General features: G+C 48.5%; 1 protein-coding gene and 1 pseudogene across 1 annotated transcript; one reads left to right on the top strand and one right to left on the bottom strand.

The window, feature by feature from the left end:
• Nucleotides 1-464: 464 nt before the first annotated feature.
• On the bottom strand, nt 465-3,913 carry FOS (Fos proto-oncogene, AP-1 transcription factor subunit). Its single transcript, XM_054449176.2, has 4 exons — nt 3,573-3,913; nt 2,568-2,819; nt 2,029-2,136; nt 465-1,911 (listed from the first exon to the last, which is right to left on the bottom strand). Exons 1-4 carry the CDS (start codon nt 3,711-3,713, stop codon nt 1,270-1,272), a joined length of 1,143 nt encoding a protein of 380 aa, XP_054305151.2. The 5' UTR covers nt 3,714-3,913; the 3' UTR covers nt 465-1,269.
• Nucleotides 3,914-11,878: 7,965 nt separating this feature from the next.
• Nucleotides 11,879-11,984, top strand: LOC129013482 (U2 spliceosomal RNA; annotated as a pseudogene).
• Nucleotides 11,985-17,557: the final 5,573 nt, after the last annotated feature.

Below are 17,557 nucleotides of genomic sequence, written 5' to 3'. Positions count from 1 at the left end.
GAAAGTTGTTTATTCTAACCATTCTTCAATTTGCTCATCTTTGAAGTAGAATAACCCTCCACGTGATTTTGTGAGAATAAAAAGTTAAAATAGTTTGTACAAAGCTAGGTTCTGTTTGCTTAAAGGGTTCCTTTAAGATCAAAACATCTAAATTTAATATTAGCACAACCAAATTTAAATATTTCCCCTTGTGAGTACCGAAACAGAAAAGATGTATTCCCACAAAAACTGTTACACAGCAGTTTCTCGTCCCCAGAAGCAGTAGAAAATCTTAGCATTCCAATGGAAGGCATGTATTTGTAAAATATTCTAAAATCAGCTCTATAGTTTCCTTGTCCTCTTTGATAAGGGATCAGACAGAGGGTGTGTCCCCCTCCAGCAGCTACCCTTCTTGACAAACTGGTCTCCAATAATACCTTTCAGAAACTTACAAAACTTCCAGAATGAAAAGAGCACAAGGTTGGTCGCATTCAACTTAAATGCTTTTATTGACAATGTCTTGGAACAATAAGCAAACAATGCTTAAATTTTTCATTCAAATTCACTTTCCACATGTCAAAAGACCTCAAGGTAGAAAAAAATAAAATAAAAATATAAATATCTGAGAATCCATCTTAATAAATAAATTAAAAACACAATAAAACGTTTTCATGGAAAACTGTTAATGTCAGAACATTCAGACCACCCCAACAATGCATGATCAGTAACATTACAATGAACATTGATGTTGAAGAAAAACTACAGTACATGGATATAGCTATTTATTTCTATCTACCAGAAAATAAAGTCGTATCTTTTCTTAGTTTAATATTGGTCATTTCTAATCAGAACACACTATTGCCAGGAACACAGTAGTTATTGTTAAAATCAGCTGCAGTAGATACAATTTGAAAATATCCAGCACCAGGTTAATTCCAATAATGAACCCAATAGATTAGTTAATGCTATGAGAAGACTAAGGAGAAAGAGAAAAGAGACACAGACCCAGGCCTGGCTCAACATGCTACTAACTACCAGCTCTCTGAAGTGTCACTGGGAACAATACACACTCCATGCGTTTTGCTACATCTCCGGAAGAGGTAAGGACTTGAGTCCACACATGGATGCTTTCAAGTCCTTGAGGCCCACAGCCTGGTGTGTTTCACGCACAGATAAGGTCCTCCCTAGGTCTACAGGAACCCTCTAGGGAAGACGTGTTTCTCCTCTCTGTAATGCACCAGCTCGGGCAGTGGCACTTGTGGGTGCCGGCTGCCTCCCTTCCCTGCCCGCTCACAGGGCCAGCAGCGTGGGTGAGCTGAGCGAGTCAGAGGAAGGCTCATTGCTGCTGCTGCCCTTGCGGTGGGCAGCTGCGCAGCTGGGGAAGGAGTCAGCCTCGGGGTAGGTGAAGACGAAGGAAGACGTGTAAGCAGTGCAGCTGGGAGTACAGGTGACCACCGGAGTGCACAGGGGCTCCAGCTCTGTGGCCATGGGCCCCATTCCCAGGGAGCCACTGTGCAGAGGCTCCCAGTCTGCTGCATAGAAGGACCCAGATAGGTCCATGTCTGGCACAGAGCGGGCTGTCTCAGAGCCGCTGGGCCTGGATGATGCTGGGAACAGGAAGTCATCAAACGGCTCGGCCTTCAGCTCCATGCTGCTGATGCTCTTGACAGGTTCCACTGAGGGCTTGGGCTCAGGGTCATTGAGGAGAGGCAGGGTGAAGGCCTCCTCAGACTCCGGGGTGGCAACCTCTGGCAGGCCCCCAGTCAGATCAAGGGAAGCCACAGACATCTCTTCTGGGAAGCCCAGGTCATCAGGGATCTTGCAGGCAGGTCGGTGAGCTGCCAGGATGAACTCTAGTTTTTCCTTCTCCTTTAGCAGGTTGGCAATCTCGGTCTGCAAAGCAGACTTCTCATCTTCTAGTTGGTCTGTCTCCTGTATACAGAGGGATAAAGGAAAGCATAAGACACAGTCTTACTCAAGGGCCCTTATGCTCAATCTCCAACTTTCCCCTTGAGTTTTAAAAAGGAGCAACCCACAGAGTCTACCTACCGCTTGGAGTGTATCAGTCAGCTCCCTCCTCCGGTTGCGGCATTTGGCTGCAGCCATCTTATTCCTTTCCCTTCGGATTCTCCTTTTCTCTTCTTCTTCTGGAGATAACTAGAATCATCACAAAAAAAGACCGACATTCAGTAAAAGTGTCTGCCATCACCTCCATTCACCCACCCCAGTAGAACTGGCTCCTGCAGCTTCCCTGCTTCCTGGCACCCCACTGTGAAACCATTTCTGACCTGCAGTTGCAGACTAGGTGTGACTTGCATTTAAAATAAGATCCTCAGCAAGAGAACAAAGAAGAGCCCAGTCTAAAAGCATGCAGTAGGAAACTTAGGGAAGAAACTATGAGAGTACTTCTTAGGGTGAGACTCAGAGTCTGAGTTGGGATGGAATGGGCTTGGAGCCAGGACTCCCAGTTAGGGATGTGCAGCCAGCCCCGTCAGTGGCTTCATCCTCTCTACTGGGCTCCTCCATCTCCAGGGCTGCTTCCTACCCAGCCCCCACATTCCCAGGAAGAGTATGCTAGAGTTCCTCACCTGTTCCACCTTGCCCCTCCTGCCAATGCTCTGCGCTCGGCCTCCTGTCATGGTCTTCACAACGCCAGCCCTGGAGTAAGCCCCAGCGGAGGGGGTGGGGACTCCGAAAGGGTGAGGGGCTCTGGTCTGCGATGGGGCCACGGAGGAGACGAGGGCAGGCTGCACCAGCCACTGCAGGTCCGGACTGGTCGAGATGGCAGTGACCGTGGGAATGAAGTTGGCACTGGAGACGGCCAGGTCCGTGCAGAAGTCCTAGAACAAAACAGAAGGGGAAAGCCGACGTGAGCGAGCAGGTTCCGGACACAGGTGGGGCGAGTTCCCAGTGCCGCATGCAGCAGCGAAGAGAAACGATCCTGCCACGGACGTTTCATCTTAAATGTCCCTCATCCTGGATGAAAGGTCTCCCCCTTTTCCTCCCAGACATTCCGCAGCGCAGTGCCTGTCTCTTCCATCCTGCCGCTGCGTTCCCGTTATCCCTTCAGCATCACTCGCTTGAAAGGGGGTTTGTTATAAATATCCCTGACGTCTGCGCTGACGCAGGCGCCGCTCCGGAGTCTCCAGAATGAACTCGCTTTTTATCAATGAAACTGCCTTACACACCCGCCCGCTGCACCCTCCTCCCTCATCCCTCCTCCCTGCTCCAGGCTGCCGGGGGAGGGGGGATTGCCGCTTTCTGCCACCTCCCCGGAGAAGCCAGGCTCTAGTTAGCGAGTCTGTGCTTGGGACACGTCTGCTCCAGCTAATGTCAGAGATCCGTCCTGGAGTGCAGACCAGAGGTTGCTCAGAACGAACCTGCCTACGGAAGGGGGAACCAATTCTTACTATGGCAAGCGTGCGTGTGCTCAGAGCAAGTCCGGAGCCCCCGAGCCGGCACCGCTCGGGCCACGGCAGCCTCCCTCCAGGCACAAGGGAGCCCCCTACTCATCTACTGGAGCGTCCCGCCCGGTGTGTCCTCCTCCGCGACCCCAAGCCCCCGGCCCCACGGCGGCGGGAAGCCAGCCTTACCTGCGCGTTGACAGGCGAGCCCATGCTGGAGAAGGAGTCGGCGGGTGAGTGGTAGTAGGAGAGGCTATCCCCGGCCGGGGACGCGCTGCTGCAGCGGGAGGATGACGCCTCGTAGTCTGCGTTGAAGCCCGAGAACATCATCTTGGCGGTTAGGCAAAGCCGGGCGAGGGGCCGAGGGGCGGAGACAGGTGGGCGCTGTGGAGCAGAGCTGGGTAGGAGCGCGGTCACTGCTCGTTCGCTGCGCCGCGGCCGCCGACTCAGTCTCGGCTTCTCGGATGCTCGCTGCAGATGCGGTTGGAGTACGAGGCGCCGCAGCCACTGCTTTTATAACAAGCGTTTTATGAATGAGTGTAAACGTCACGGGCTCAACCACGGTGGCGCCAGAGGGGTGGCGCGCCGGCCTGGGCGCTTCTGCGGTCGCCTGGCTGCGTCCCCAGCGCTCGCAGCTCCCTGCCCCCGCCTTGGCGCGTGTCCTAATCTCGTGAGCATTTCGCAGTTCCTGTCTCAGGGGTCTCGTGGGCCCCCCAAGATGAGGGGTTTCGGGGATACCTCCCCCCAGGACTACAGGGAAAGGCCGTGGAAACCTGCTGACGCAGATGTCCTAATATGGACATCCTGTGTAAGGGGGGAGGGATTGACGGGAACTGCTCGCGGGCTGCAGCCAACACCGAGGGTGCAGCGCGGGGGGAGGCGGGGGCCGCGGCCGGGGGAGGGGAGGCGGGAACGGCGCAGAATGCGAGAGAACATTCGCACCTGGTTCAATGCGGACCCTTGTTCCCGAGGTCGGGGGGGATGGGACAGAGAGCGCCTTTTTACCCTTGTGCGGAAACTGAAGACAGTTCTGAGGCTCAGGGATAAGAGAAACGGCCTCGAGTACACAACCCCGAGGACTTAATCCTCGGCTCCCGAAGGAATGCGCCCCTACCCCCATCACCAATTCTGGCCCTAATTCAGTGCAAAACGTGGAAGCAGACCCTCATCCCCTCGCCTCCAGCCCCCGGGCTCGAGCAATACTAGCACTGTTCCTGCGTTTGGAAGCAGAAAGTGGAGGATCCAAAATAAGAGAATACGATACCCTACTTTACGATACTGGGTACTTTATTTATTTATTTAAAGAAGACAGCGCATTTATTTATTTATTTTTCTCGGTCATGTGTGGGAATATTAAGGAAACTGTCAAATCCCTGAGACACCAGCAGATAAACAACTGTGCAAAACCTACGTGCGAAGACATTTGAATGGGGTATCTGCCCGGTTCTGAGCTGGGCCCCAGGGGTAGGGAGTGCGAGGTGTGGTTATGTGGGCAGGGTGGTCAGTTCGGGATGACAAGGCGGGGTGTGCTTCCTGCGGGGAACTCAAATCTGCGCTGGGGGGCTGGTTCGGTCCCGCCAGGAAGCTGTGCTTACGGGAGCCCGCAGCGGGTGATTTTCCAGCGCGGACTTGGAGGGGGGAGGACGGGGGCTGGAAGGACAGTGTCCAGCTGCGCCTAGGCGGAATACCTCGACTGCTGGGACCCCAGGCGCGGCTCCACGTCCTGGAACACTGGGCTTTGGGGAGGCAAGGTGCTCCAGAGTGTGCCACGCCCCCCAGTCTCCTGCCCTGCTGCGTAGGACAGCCGGGGTCACGCTGCCCGGGCTCAGCCCCAGCGCGCTGGCCACCTCCAGGGCGCGAAGACGCATGTCCCCGCACAGCCCCGGTCTTCCCTTCCCCACTCTTCGGGCCCAGGGGTCGGGGCCCGCGGTGGGCACCTGGAGAGGGGCGAGGCAGGATGAGGCCGGCGGGCGGATAGATCGGGGCGCGCGGGGAGCCGGACCGCAGACCTGCCTCCAGCCGCCGCGCCCGGGAGCCAGGAGATCCTGCTATAGATAGTAACAGGGAAGCGGCTGTTTACAGCAACACAGCGCCGCCAGGGCCGTCTCCAGGCAACGCCGCACGGCCGGGCGCGCCGCCGGCCTGGCGAGGCCGCCCTCCCTCCCAGCTCCCCTGGGCCGCGGCCTCCCCGGCCCGGCTGCGGCCGCTCCCGTCGCCTGACATCATCCGCTGGGTCCGGGGGCTGAGCGGCCCGCGCGAGGCTGTGCGCTAACCTCCATTCTTAGAGATCCAACCCGGCAGGAGCGGGGAGGGCAGGAGGCGGGGATTCGTGGAACTGGGCCACTTGCTATTTTTGCATTCCCTGTCACAGGCAGAGGTGAAAACAGAATTTCATCATTGTATGTCATTGGTTTATGTTGGTGGGAATTTAGGCGCTTTTTTTTCTCACTCATAAAAAGGGAGGGAAACGGAAAAATACACATAATACGTAAACACAGATTCCTTGGAGCTGCTCTGAATCCTAAAGCAATTCTGCGGCCTTCGGTACTTCTAATTCTATCCTTGATTACAGAAAGAAAGAGGGGGACGGGAGGGAAAGGGGTTATGAAGTCAAATACATCTCTCTTATTATTAATATTAGCTTCAGACAAAATAGGTCAAGCTTTGAATTCCTGAGTCTGGCCACGACTGCCATTCACAACTAGATCTCAGGTTACTTAAGAGACAACCTGACTGGGTGCGGTGGCTCACTCCTGTAATTCCTGCACTTTGGGAGCCCGAGGTGGGTGGATCACTTGAGGCCAGGAGTTCGAGACCAGCTTGGCCATCATGGTGAAACTCTGTCTCTGCTAAAAATACAAGACAGCCGGGTGTGGTGGCCCACGCCTGTAGTCCCAGCTACTCAGGAGGCTGAGGCAGGAGAATTGCTTGAACCCAGGAGGCAGAGGTTCCAGTGAGCCGAGATCATAACACCGCACTCCAGCCTGGGCAACAGAGCAAGACTCTGTCTCAAAAAGAAAAGAAAAGAAAACCTAGAATGATTTGATTTACTTCCCTTTCAGGTCTAAAGCATCTCGGCCAATACCTAAAAGATGTGTCAAGATTTTATATCCAGGATTTATCTCAAATACAGTTATCCTGCTTTTGCCAATAAAAAAAAAAAGAAGAAGGGTCTTTCAGTGAGCCTATTTCCTCCAGATAGCTTAACTCTTTCCTTTCTGGCACCATTATGACCAGAGTTGGAGACTTAATAAATCCATCCTCTGGAAAGGACAAACCATGTGTCCATTTATTGTTTTATTTATTTAACAAAAAACTATTGACTGGGCTGGAGGCTGGTGCTCACTGTAATGAAGTGGGTAGACCTGTCCCGACCCTCAGAGAGATTCCAGTCTCATAGGAAGACAAACAAGTCAATAGAGCTTACAGGGCAGCAGTAAGTGGTTTGATAGAGGTAAGAAAGGGGTGCCAGGCAACACAGAAGAAGGCTTGGAAACAGGTCCCAGAGGAGGTGACTGCAATACAGAGATGGGGCTCAGATCCTGTGTCCTCTGGATAATGGAATGATAAAGATTGAGTGAGGCCAGGGCATCATCCAGGCAAAGCAAGTGCTCAACCAGAAGCCACAGTATAAGCCAATACAATCTCAGACTCCCTCTCCTGCCCCACTAACATCCGAACCTGTGATCATTCTAACATATTCTCACATCTCAATCTGCTCATGGTATCCATTTCAGGACTGCAAAATCACATTCTAAAAAGTGGAGCTCACACAAGGTAACCTAAAAATGAAGACAAATCAGAATAAACATATGAAATTATTTTTGCCATTTGCAGATCCGCAGGTCAGGGTGACTTTGAGACAGGTGTTTGTGTGCCTCCATGAGCACGGCGCTGCCTTCCAACAGGGCAAGGATTTCATGTTCTGGACAAGTCTGAGCATATAAAACCTAAATGTGTGTAGTTCGTGATTATCTATGTGCTGAGTTCATCCTATCTGGGGATCCAAAAGTGAAAAGGAGGGTAGAATTCCACATCTGAATTTTGACCCAAATTGAAAAAAAATTCACTTTTCCTCCTCAGTGTTTCCTTATCTGATAGACTTTTCCTATTTTGCACTCTCCCGGTGGCACATGAAGGAGACCTGACCCACACTTTTGAAGTCAATGCATATTGTTTAGCCTGGTGTTATTGCAACATTAAGAGAAAGGCTGCTGTCTGTAACGCCTACGTAAATGCTGCCGCACACAGCCCATCCCCAGCATGCAGAAGTAGTTGTTTATTTGGGGAAGTGTGGTCTAGTGGTGAAGGGTTGTGGTCAAAGCATGCGACCAGAAGTCAGGAAGATGCATATACCGAAATCAACTTAGACTTGTTTGGTAACTTTTCGCCTTTGTCTTTTTCGTGTGCTGATATTCACTTAGGATCTAGCACAGTGCCTGGCACATAGTAGGTGTTCAATAAATATCCCTTTTTCTTTTTCTTTTCTTTTTTTTTTTTTTTGAGACAGCGTCTCACTCTGTTACCCAGACTGGAGTGCAGTGGTGTGATTTATAGTTCACTGCAGCCTTGAACTCCTAGGCTCAGTGCCCCACCTCAGCCTCCCAAGTAGCTAGGACCACAGGCACACACCACCATGCCCAGCTAATTTTATATTTTTTGTAGAGATGGGGTCTCGCTATGTTGCTCAGGCTAGTCTTAAGCTCCTGGCCTCAAGTGATCCTCCCACCTCTGCCTCCCAGAGTGCCAAGATTACAGGCGTGAGCCACCATGTCTGGCAATAAATATCTATTGAATGGATGAATGAATGCATGTCCTCATCCAGGCAAGGTGAATGTAGATGGTTGTGCTTCTTGGGTACTTAGAAAGCAAATAGATAATGTTCTTTAAATCTTTGGAAAGGCTGAACAGGCTCTTTTATTCTGGGATATGAATAGGCAAAAATTGGGAAAGACAAAATTACAAGATGTTTGGGCTATTTTCAGCTGGTACAGCCTCTGTGTATAAAGAACACCCCAGTGGTTCATGATGAAAGATCAAACTTACCCTTGTTCCTGAGCCCAATGAGAAAGACAGCTAGTGCCCATGTATAAATACCACATTGTCTTCAATGACAATGACCATGTTACCACTACCCTTTAATTTATTCATTCTAAATGTCTGGACCCAACAAGAGAAAGAGGCATTCCACAATTCTTGTGGGACTCACACACACGTGAGCCCAGTGAAGGGTCTTAGGAGGTCAAGGTTACTCACTCAATGGCTCAGACCGTGAGCGAAAAGATTGCCCCTATTTAGAACACTGGAGGCACAAGATTACCATGCCACCCCCCAACACACACACACGCCACTACTGCAACTAATTAGTACTAGAGATTTAGCCTCTTTGAGAAAAACTGTTTTTTCATTCTGAACAACTCTTGGCTTTTTGACAGGAGAGGATGATTCAATGGGATCCCCGTCCTTCTGCTAATGTGAGCATTTAAACAAAGCTCTGTGTGGTCCCTGAGACATGCTCCATCTGGAGCTGAGGAAACTGGGGAACAGCGGCAGTGCCAAAGACAGGCACACTGCAGCCCAAGCCTGCAACATATTTTGCAGCCACCAGCAGTATGGGACACTGGTTCTGTCAGTGTTGCCGAATCTTGCTTTGGAAACAAGAGCTCCCCACCAGCAGACAAGCACAGCTTCTCCAGGCTGTCAGCTCCTCTGATGTCCTGAGCTGACCTTCTGCAGCTCCGGCAGACTTAGCTGCTGGAATTCCAAAGGAACCCCATTGACATCACTAAACCTATAGAACAAAAACACACCCCAAGAAACCTCAACTGCAGGGCTCCCATCCAATGAGAAAAATCTCATAATCACCATGGGCAGGGCCAGGGGTGGCTAGAAGAAGCTGCCACATGACGCAATTTGAGGTGTTAAGACATCTTCAGCAGAGGTCACACCATGTCATCCATGACCTTACTCTTACTCAACAAGAAAAATCTTTTTTTTTTTCTCTCTCTCCCTATACTGAAAAGTTGCAAAGGACAGATTTTATTTATTTATTTATTTTTTGAGACTGAGTCTCACTCTGTCGCCCAGGCTGGATTGCAGTGGCATGATCTCGGCTCACTGCAACCTCCACCTCCCCAGTTCAAGCGATTCTCATGCCTCAGCCTCCCAAGTAGCTGGGATTACAGGCGCCTGCCACCACACCTGGCTAATTTTTGTATTTTTAGTAGAGATGGGGGTTTCACCATGTTGGCCAGACTGGTCTCGAACTCCTGACCTCAGGTGATCTGCCAGACTTGGCCTCCCAAAGTGCTGGGATTACAGGCATGAGCCACGCCACCCGGCCACAAAGGACAGATCTTTAAAAGAGACATTGGCCATTGTAACGCCAAAGAAATTCCCCTTTCCCAAACCAGGAAAATACTGACTAGTATGTACGAATTCATTTAGGCTGCCCTCTGATCTAGAACTCGTAATTTCATCCTCAGATGTGACAACTTTTTGTCTTAGTTTAGTACATGATTGTGTTCCACAAGAAAACTTTCTATTGTAACTCCCAGGTGAGGTCTGATTTCTCCACAGATGTTTTATTACTCTGGAGTACTGAGTTAGAGATTGATGGTGAAATTCCCAAAATGACTCTTCTGAAGAATTCCACCTTTAAACTCCGGCCCATCCCAGACTGTGAGGTGATCAGTTAGGACAAGGACAGATTATACACTGGCAGAGTCTACTCTCCCACCTAGGGGGGCTCTGAATTAAATCAGAACACCAAACAGAACTGTTATCCCCCGAAACCTGTTTAGAGGTCAGTTTACAGAATGACACTCAGATAAAAATCTACACTTCTTATGAGGATTCCCAGTCCACAGGCTTCAGCCTCTGCCTCGCCTTCCAACCTTACCTTGAACCATTTTCCCGCACTCCACTCCAGCTACATTGGCCTTTCTCTCCCTCAAATATGCCAAGCTGCTTCTGCCTCTGGGTCTCTGTACCCACTCTTCCCTCTTCCTCACAGACCTTGACAAGTTGACTCTTCCTCCTGACCAACATCTGCTCAAATGTCACCTTCTCCAGGAAGCCCCTCCTGTCTTCCCCATCCAATGTTGCAACCTCCTTTGCCCTTCAGCCACTTTCTGTCATGTTACCTGGTTTTCTTTTCTATCTAGCACTTATCACTACATTACCCTGTCCATTTATGTACTGTTCAATTGCCATCGTCCACTAGTCCGTAAGCTCCACAAGAGCAGGGACCTTATCTGTCTTATTTAGCAGTAATCTATCCTCAGTACCACGCTTCCTGACACCAAGGCACTCAAATCCTTGTAGAATAAATGTATATTTTTATTTTTGCTTATTTATTTTTTTGAGACAGGGTCTCACTCTGTCACCCAGGCTAGGATGCGGTGGCTCACTGCAGCCTCGACCTCCTGGGCTCAGGCAATCCTCGTGCCTTAGCCTCCCAAGTAGCTGGGACCACAGGCATGGGCCACCAAGCCCAGCTAATTTTTTTTATTATTTGTAGAGATGGGGTCTCACTATGTTGTCCAGGCTGGTCACGAACTCCTAGGCTCAAGCAATCCTCCCACTTTGGTCTCCCAAAGTATTGGGATTCTGGGCGTGAGCCACCGCACCTGGCCTATGAATAAACGTTAAACAGAGGTTCATCAGTTATTGTCCTTGTGACGGAGAAGGCAGCATGGATTCCCTTTCTGGACAGAGAGCTTTGATGGGTGGTTTATTACCTGTATCCTTCTCAGGTTAGGAAACCAAAATCCTAGTCAGCAATTTCCCTTTTTTTTTTTTTTTGAGACAGAGTCTCGCTCTGTCGCCCAGGCTGGAGTACAGTCTGCAACCTCTGCCTCCCAGGTTCAAGCAATTCTCGTGCCTCAGCCTCCTGAGTAGCTGGGATTATAGGCATGTGCCACTACGCCCAGCTAATTTTTTTTTTTTTTTTTTTTTTTTGAGACGGAGTCTCGCTCTGTTGCCGAGGCTGGAGTGCAGTGGCACCAGCTTGGCTCACTGCAACCTCCGACTCCTGGGTTCAAGCAATTATCCTGTCTCAGCCTCCCGAGTAGCTGGGATTACAGACAGGCACCACCACACCTGGCTAATTTTTTGTATTTTTAGTAGAGACGCAGTTTCACCATGTTGGTCAAGCTGGTCTCAAACTCCTAACCTCAGGTGATCCACATGCCTCAGCCTCCCAAAGTGCTGGGATTACAGGCGTGAGCCACCGCGCCTGGCCTGATTTTGTATTTTTAGTGGAGACAGGGTTTTTCCATGTTGGTCAGGCTGGTCTCGAACTCCCGACCTCAGGTGATCCGCCCGCCTCGGCCTCCTGAAGTGCTGGGATTACAGGCATGAGCCACTATGCCCGGCCCCTAGTCAGCAATTTTCTTATCAGGCATAATTTAGATGCTTATAAACCCAAGGGGTATACCCATCCTTAGAACTACAAAGACCCACCATACCTGCTGTCTAAATGTTTCCACATAATCACTTCTTGGCCTTTTGGCTAAGATCAAGTGTAGTAAATGTTTCCACTACCTACCGCACAAGATGGTATGGGATGCTTTGGTTTTAAATCCACAACCACCCCACCCGAAAACAATGATTAGCACAATGAGAAACTTTACCTGAGGTTGGTTACACCCCAGATCCTTTCTTTTACACAAATTTAGCCTAACTCAAAAAGAATTTTTTTTTTTTTTTAGTCAGAGTCTCACTCTATCACCCAGGCTGGAGTGCAATGGCGCGATCTCGGCTCACTGAAACCTCCGTCTCCTGGGTTCAAGCAATTCTCCTGCCTCAGCCTCCCAAGTAGCTGGGATTACAGGAGCACACCACCACGCCCTGCTAATTTTTTGTATTTTTATAGAGAAGAGGTTTTGCCATGTTGGCCAGGCTGTTCTTGAACTCCTGACCTCAGGTGATCCACCCACCTCAGCCTCCCAAAATGCTGGGATTACAGGCATGAGCCACCATGCCCGGCTAAGAAACTTTTTAGAAAATATGTGTGCATAAAAGTAAAAATCTAACCAATTTTTAGTTTAAAAGTGCTGGCCACAGGGCCACAGTAAACATTTATGGCCCTAATACTGAAATGATTATGGTATCCTTTCAAGTAATTAAAAACAAAAGCAACACTGGGTTGTAAAATACATTTTTATTTAAAAAAGTAAAACTCAGCCAGGTGCAGTGGCTCACGCCTGTAATCCCAGCACTTTGGGAGGCTGAGGGAGGCGGATCACTGGAGGTCAGGAGTTCAAGACCAGCCTGGCCAACATGGTGAAACCCCCGTCTCTATTAAAAACATAAAAAATTAGCCCAGTGTGATGGTGGGCACCTGTAATTCCAGCTACTTGGGAGGCTGAGGCAGGAGAATCGTTTGAACCCGGGAGGCAGAGGTTGCAGTGAGCTGAGATCGCGCCACTGTACTCCAGCCTGGGCGACAGAGCAAAACTGTCTCAATAAGTAAGTAAGTAAATAAATAATAAATAAGGAAAACTCACAAGTATGCTGAAATAATGACCGGATGTAAGTTCCATGAGGGAAGGAGACACTACTGTTTCCCCATTGCCAGATCAGTGCCTGACATAATACTAAGCCCTCAGTCAATAGAATAATGAATACAGCTTTCTGATTTCTTTCTTGAATGCCCCCACCCCTGCCCCAGAATATGCTTAGTTGGTTTCTTGGGCAGCCCAGCAATGACTGGGCACGTGGCTGGGGCCAGGTCAGTATTTGTCAATTGTTTGGATCGCACAGAACTGTTCTCACATACCACAGGCTCAGCTGAGGCCAGCATATAGAACCTACAACAGGAGCTGATCTGGCAGCTATAAACAGAACACCACACACCTGCCGGCCTCAGATTGGTTAGCATAGAGGGCTGGGCTGGGCCCACAGGATTCTTCATTTAAATCATTTGGCAGAACCATTCTATTCCTTTCTCCAGATTCATCAGGTGGCTGGGAATACATCATGGGTTACCTGCCCAGAGGGTTTCTGCGGGTGAAGAATCTTTGCTTTCACCTGGACTTTGCTTGCAGTGAATGGGAAACGTCACAGCAGGTGGGGAATTGGGAGTTCCTTTGCTACTAGTACTTTGACATCCAAGGCAAGTTTGTTTGAACCTGGGGCTTCATCCAGCTGATGTCTGTCTGAGCTTAGAATTTGGAAAAGAAGGAAGTAAGAGGTTGTGAAATAGGCAGGGGAAATGGAAGAAAAAAAAAAAGTTCTTCAACTAGCACTCTACTCATTGGCCCGTGAAATCAACGGTTTCACCAAACGACAGCTCCAAGCCCCAGGTCATAATTTCTATATTTCTTACCCATTTCTGGCCCATGTGGTAAAATGACCAGAGAATAATGCAGAAAGCTGAGGAATTTCAGATTAAGATGTTTTAGATTTACATTTAGATAAGAGCAGCCCTGAGGCATTTATATCACACATCTAGTTTGAGATTAATTCAGTTGTATTCTTATCAGATATCTCTGGCCTGCTTTCTATTTTTCCATTGGTTTCAGAATTCTTTCCAGGAAAGAAATGACTTTCACATACCTCAAAATATTATTACCTTGTATAAGGGTCAGAAAAAAACCAATTACCTACAGTTACTTTGTATGGACGCTGCAAAGTTAATCCCTTCTTAACTCAAATTGTACAAAGTCAATTATCCTATTCCTTGCTACTCATTCATCACTTTTATTGAGCACCTACTATGTGCCAGTCACTGGACTCCACAGTAAACAGGCAAGCTTCCTACCAACATGAAGCTTATAGTCCAGTAATGAATCAATAAGAAAACAAAAATGTCAGATAAAAGTAAGTGCTGGGCAGGTAATTTTTTTGTTTGTTTTTTGTTTTTTGAGACAAAGTCTTGCTCTGTCGCCCAGGCTGGAGTGCAGTGGCACGATATTCGCTCACTACAACCTCTGCCTCCCCAGTTCAAGCGATTCTCATGCCTCAGCCTCCCGAGTAGCTGGGTCAATAGGTGTGCGCCATCAAACCCAGCTAATTCTGGTATTTTTAGTAGAGACAGGGTTTCACCGTGTTGGCCAGGCTGGTCTCGAACTCCTGACCTCAAGTGATCTGCCTACCTTGGCCTCCCAAAGTGCTGGGATTACAGGTGTGAGCCACCATGCCCAGCCTTGGGCAGGTAATTAAAATGGAAGAATATGTTGTGAAGAAGTGTGTTGCTACTTTGGACTGGGTAGAAGAAGGAGACAATTTCCATGAGAAGCAAATGATAGCGAGGAACTAGCCATGGAAGAACAAGGAGCAGGGTATTCAGGGCAGAGGAAATGCTTCCCAATGTAAGGTTATGTACTGAGAAACATAAGTGCCAATGCCCCCACACCTTCGAAACCAGCCGTCTTTGCAAGGTGCACCTCAAACCCTACTGTCTGACTTACCAACAACAATCTCCCCCTCCCTCCAGATCTTTGGATCAGTGCTACCAAATGTAAAAAGTTCCCAGCTCCTCCCTAGCTGTCCCTACACTTCCAACAGGATATGGATAGTTGTATTTTATTCTCAGTCAATTACAGCCCATCTAGATCCTTCTTATACATAGCTCCACACTAATGTTGATGATTGGTAAGACCTCTCTCAAAAGCTTAGAGTCTTAAGTGAAATCACTGAAAAATAGTGAAGTAAATCACCGACACCAGGCTTGGAGGTCTTCCAGGGCCCTTTTTTACAGGAATTTGAAAACAGGCACATTCCATTGTGTCCTTTGTTAGAGAGCTGTTTACAATAAACAGAGTTCAGAATTTGTGCTGTAAAGCAGCAAACAGGGAACAAATCAAGGCTTTCTCACACAGGGCTCCACTTTCCTGGATTCTGCTGATCCTTACATAGGATTTAAGCCTGTATATTTGAGAAGTTTATGGGGAACTAGACTCTCAAAGCATTTACTTCTCAAATTCTTTGTTATTTTGACTGCACTGGAGACTATTCCACAAGCCACTATCAGAATCCACCCATCTCTGGTTCCCGTAAATATTATGTCTACACAGAACTATGTGAACTATTTCTAAGCTAGAATATGAACCAGGGCTTGAAAGCTTGCTGGTGGAAATGACCTAAGAAGAGCTTTAAAACTTAAATGAGAGAAAATTCAGTAGCAAAGGAAAAGTGGGCTAAAGGATTATGTGCATGTTTGTAGCTCAGAAGGTAGTTCAACTCTCAAAGACTGATTATTCAGCCCACCCTAGATTATTTAAATCCAGCAGAAAATGTATGCTGACATATTTCTGGGGTCCCTAGGGTGACACTCACTAAGGCAAGTAAAAGAAGCTGAAGTCAATTCCCAGAGAGGTGATTCATTTTTTTTTTTTGAGACGGAGTCTTGCTCTGTCACCCAGGCTGGAATGCAGTGGCATGATCTCGGCTCACTGCAACCTCTGCCTCTTAGGTTCAAGCAATTCTTCGTGCCTCAGCCTTCCGAGTAGCTGGGATTACAGGCGCACGCCACCACACCTAGCTACAGAGAGGTCATTCCTAGCGTAGTTGGGACTGATTGTTCCAGGTAATGGGGACCAAGGGAAGCTGAGATGGCAACTGCCAACTGTCAGTGATTCCTGAGAAGGCAAAAACTAGGCAGCTGCTGCCATGCATCCTGGAGCTGAGGACTAAATTCAATCTGATTGGGAATGTCTTTAAAAGAGAGGCAGGGTTGGGGGAGAGAGAGAGAGAGACAGGATCTCCCTATATTGCCCAGGCTGGTCTTGAACTCCTGGGCTCAAGCAATCCTTCCACCTCCGCCTCCCAAAGTGCTGGGATTACAGGCATGAGCCACTGCACCCAGCCTGATTGCAAACTTTGGATGCAGGAATCTCCTCTCATCTTTGGCAGTCCTGTCCTCTAGAATGTTTGTGAAAAGGCATGGAACATGGAATTAAATATGAGCTACTAGCATTATACATATGTTCTCTGCCTCCACCTCCCACTCTTCATCTCAGTTCAGCCTACTTTTTATCCAGATCTCAAACTTAAAATGTCACATCCACATAAAGGACTTTCCCCAGCAGCCAGGCTGAATTAGGAACCTTTTAGAAGCTCTCATTCCACCCTAGGCTTTTCATGATTAGCACTTACCACCATTTCTAATAATACATTTATTTAGAAAGCATTTGGGCTAATTTCTAAAAATTAAGTTCCACAAGAATAGGGATCTTTGTTTTATTCACTGATGTACCCCCAAGGAGTTAGAGAAGCCTGATCCTAATAGCTGTTAATTGTTGAATTAAATGAATTCATTTAGTGTCTATCTCCCCACTCCAAGAAGGCAGACACCTTGCCTATTTTACTCATCACTGACTCTCTAGCCCCTAACACAGTATCTGGCATATAATAGCTGCTCAAAAAATACTTCTTAAATAAAGAGAAATAATGATAGCTAATATTTATTGAGTGCTTGCTCAGGAATTATGCGAAGTGCTTTACAAATATTGTTATGGTTTTTGTTGTTTTGTTTTGAGACGGAGTCTCGTTCTGTCACCCAGGCTGGAGTGCAGTGGCGCGATCTCAGCTCACTGCAACCTCCACCTCCTGGTTCAAGCCATTCTCCTGCCTCAGCCTCCTGAGTAGCTGGGATTACAGGTGCCCGCCACAATGCCTGGCTACTTTTTTTGAGATGGAGTCTCGCTCTGTCACCCAGGCTGGAGTGCAGTGTCACAATCTCAGCTCACTGCAACCTCTGCCTCCCAGGTTTAAGCGATTCTCCTGCCTCAGCCTCCCGAGTAGCTGGGACTGCAGGCACCCACCACCACACTCGGCTAATTTTGTATTTTTAGTAGAGACAAGGTTTCTCTGTGTTGGTCAGGCTGGTCTCGAACTCTCAACCTCAGGTGATCTGCCCACCTCGCCCTCCCAAAATGCTGGGATTACAGGTGTGAGCCACCATGCCCGGCCTACTTTTTGTATTTTTTTTAGTAGAGACTGGATTTTACCATGTCAGCCAGGCTGGTCTCAAACTCCTGATCTCAAGGAATCCTCCTGCCTCGGTCTCCCAAAGTGCTGGGATTACAGGTGTCAGCCACCGCACCCAGCCTTGTTATGTTATTTAATATTCAGCACAATTCAATGATGTAGGTATATTATTCCACTATTTTGGTTGAATAAGTTCAATAATTTTTTTTTAGTAGAGATGGGATCTCACTATGTTG

Source organism: Pongo pygmaeus, chromosome 15, assembly GCF_028885625.2.
Source record: "Pongo pygmaeus isolate AG05252 chromosome 15, NHGRI_mPonPyg2-v2.0_pri, whole genome shotgun sequence".
NCBI classification, from domain to species: domain Eukaryota; kingdom Metazoa; phylum Chordata; class Mammalia; order Primates; family Hominidae; genus Pongo; species Pongo pygmaeus.
Note: the sequence above shows the minus strand (reverse complement) of the source record. Positions and strands in the feature narration are given on the sequence as shown.

What these genes read in the sequence shown, in the direction of transcription:
- FOS (XM_054449176.2), bottom strand. Translation starts at nt 3,713, where the DNA reads ATGATGTTCTCGGGCTTCAACGCAGACTACGAGGCGTCATCCTCCCGC. An exon ending in GCTCGCCTGTCAACGCGCAG is followed by an intron (nt 2,820 to 3,572) that starts GTAAGGCTGGCT and finishes GTTTTGTTCTAG; the next exon opens with GACTTCTGCACGGACCTGGC. An exon ending in GGAGGGGCAAGGTGGAACAG is followed by an intron (nt 2,137 to 2,567) that starts GTGAGGAACTCT and finishes TGATGATTCTAG; the next exon opens with TTATCTCCAGAAGAAGAAGA.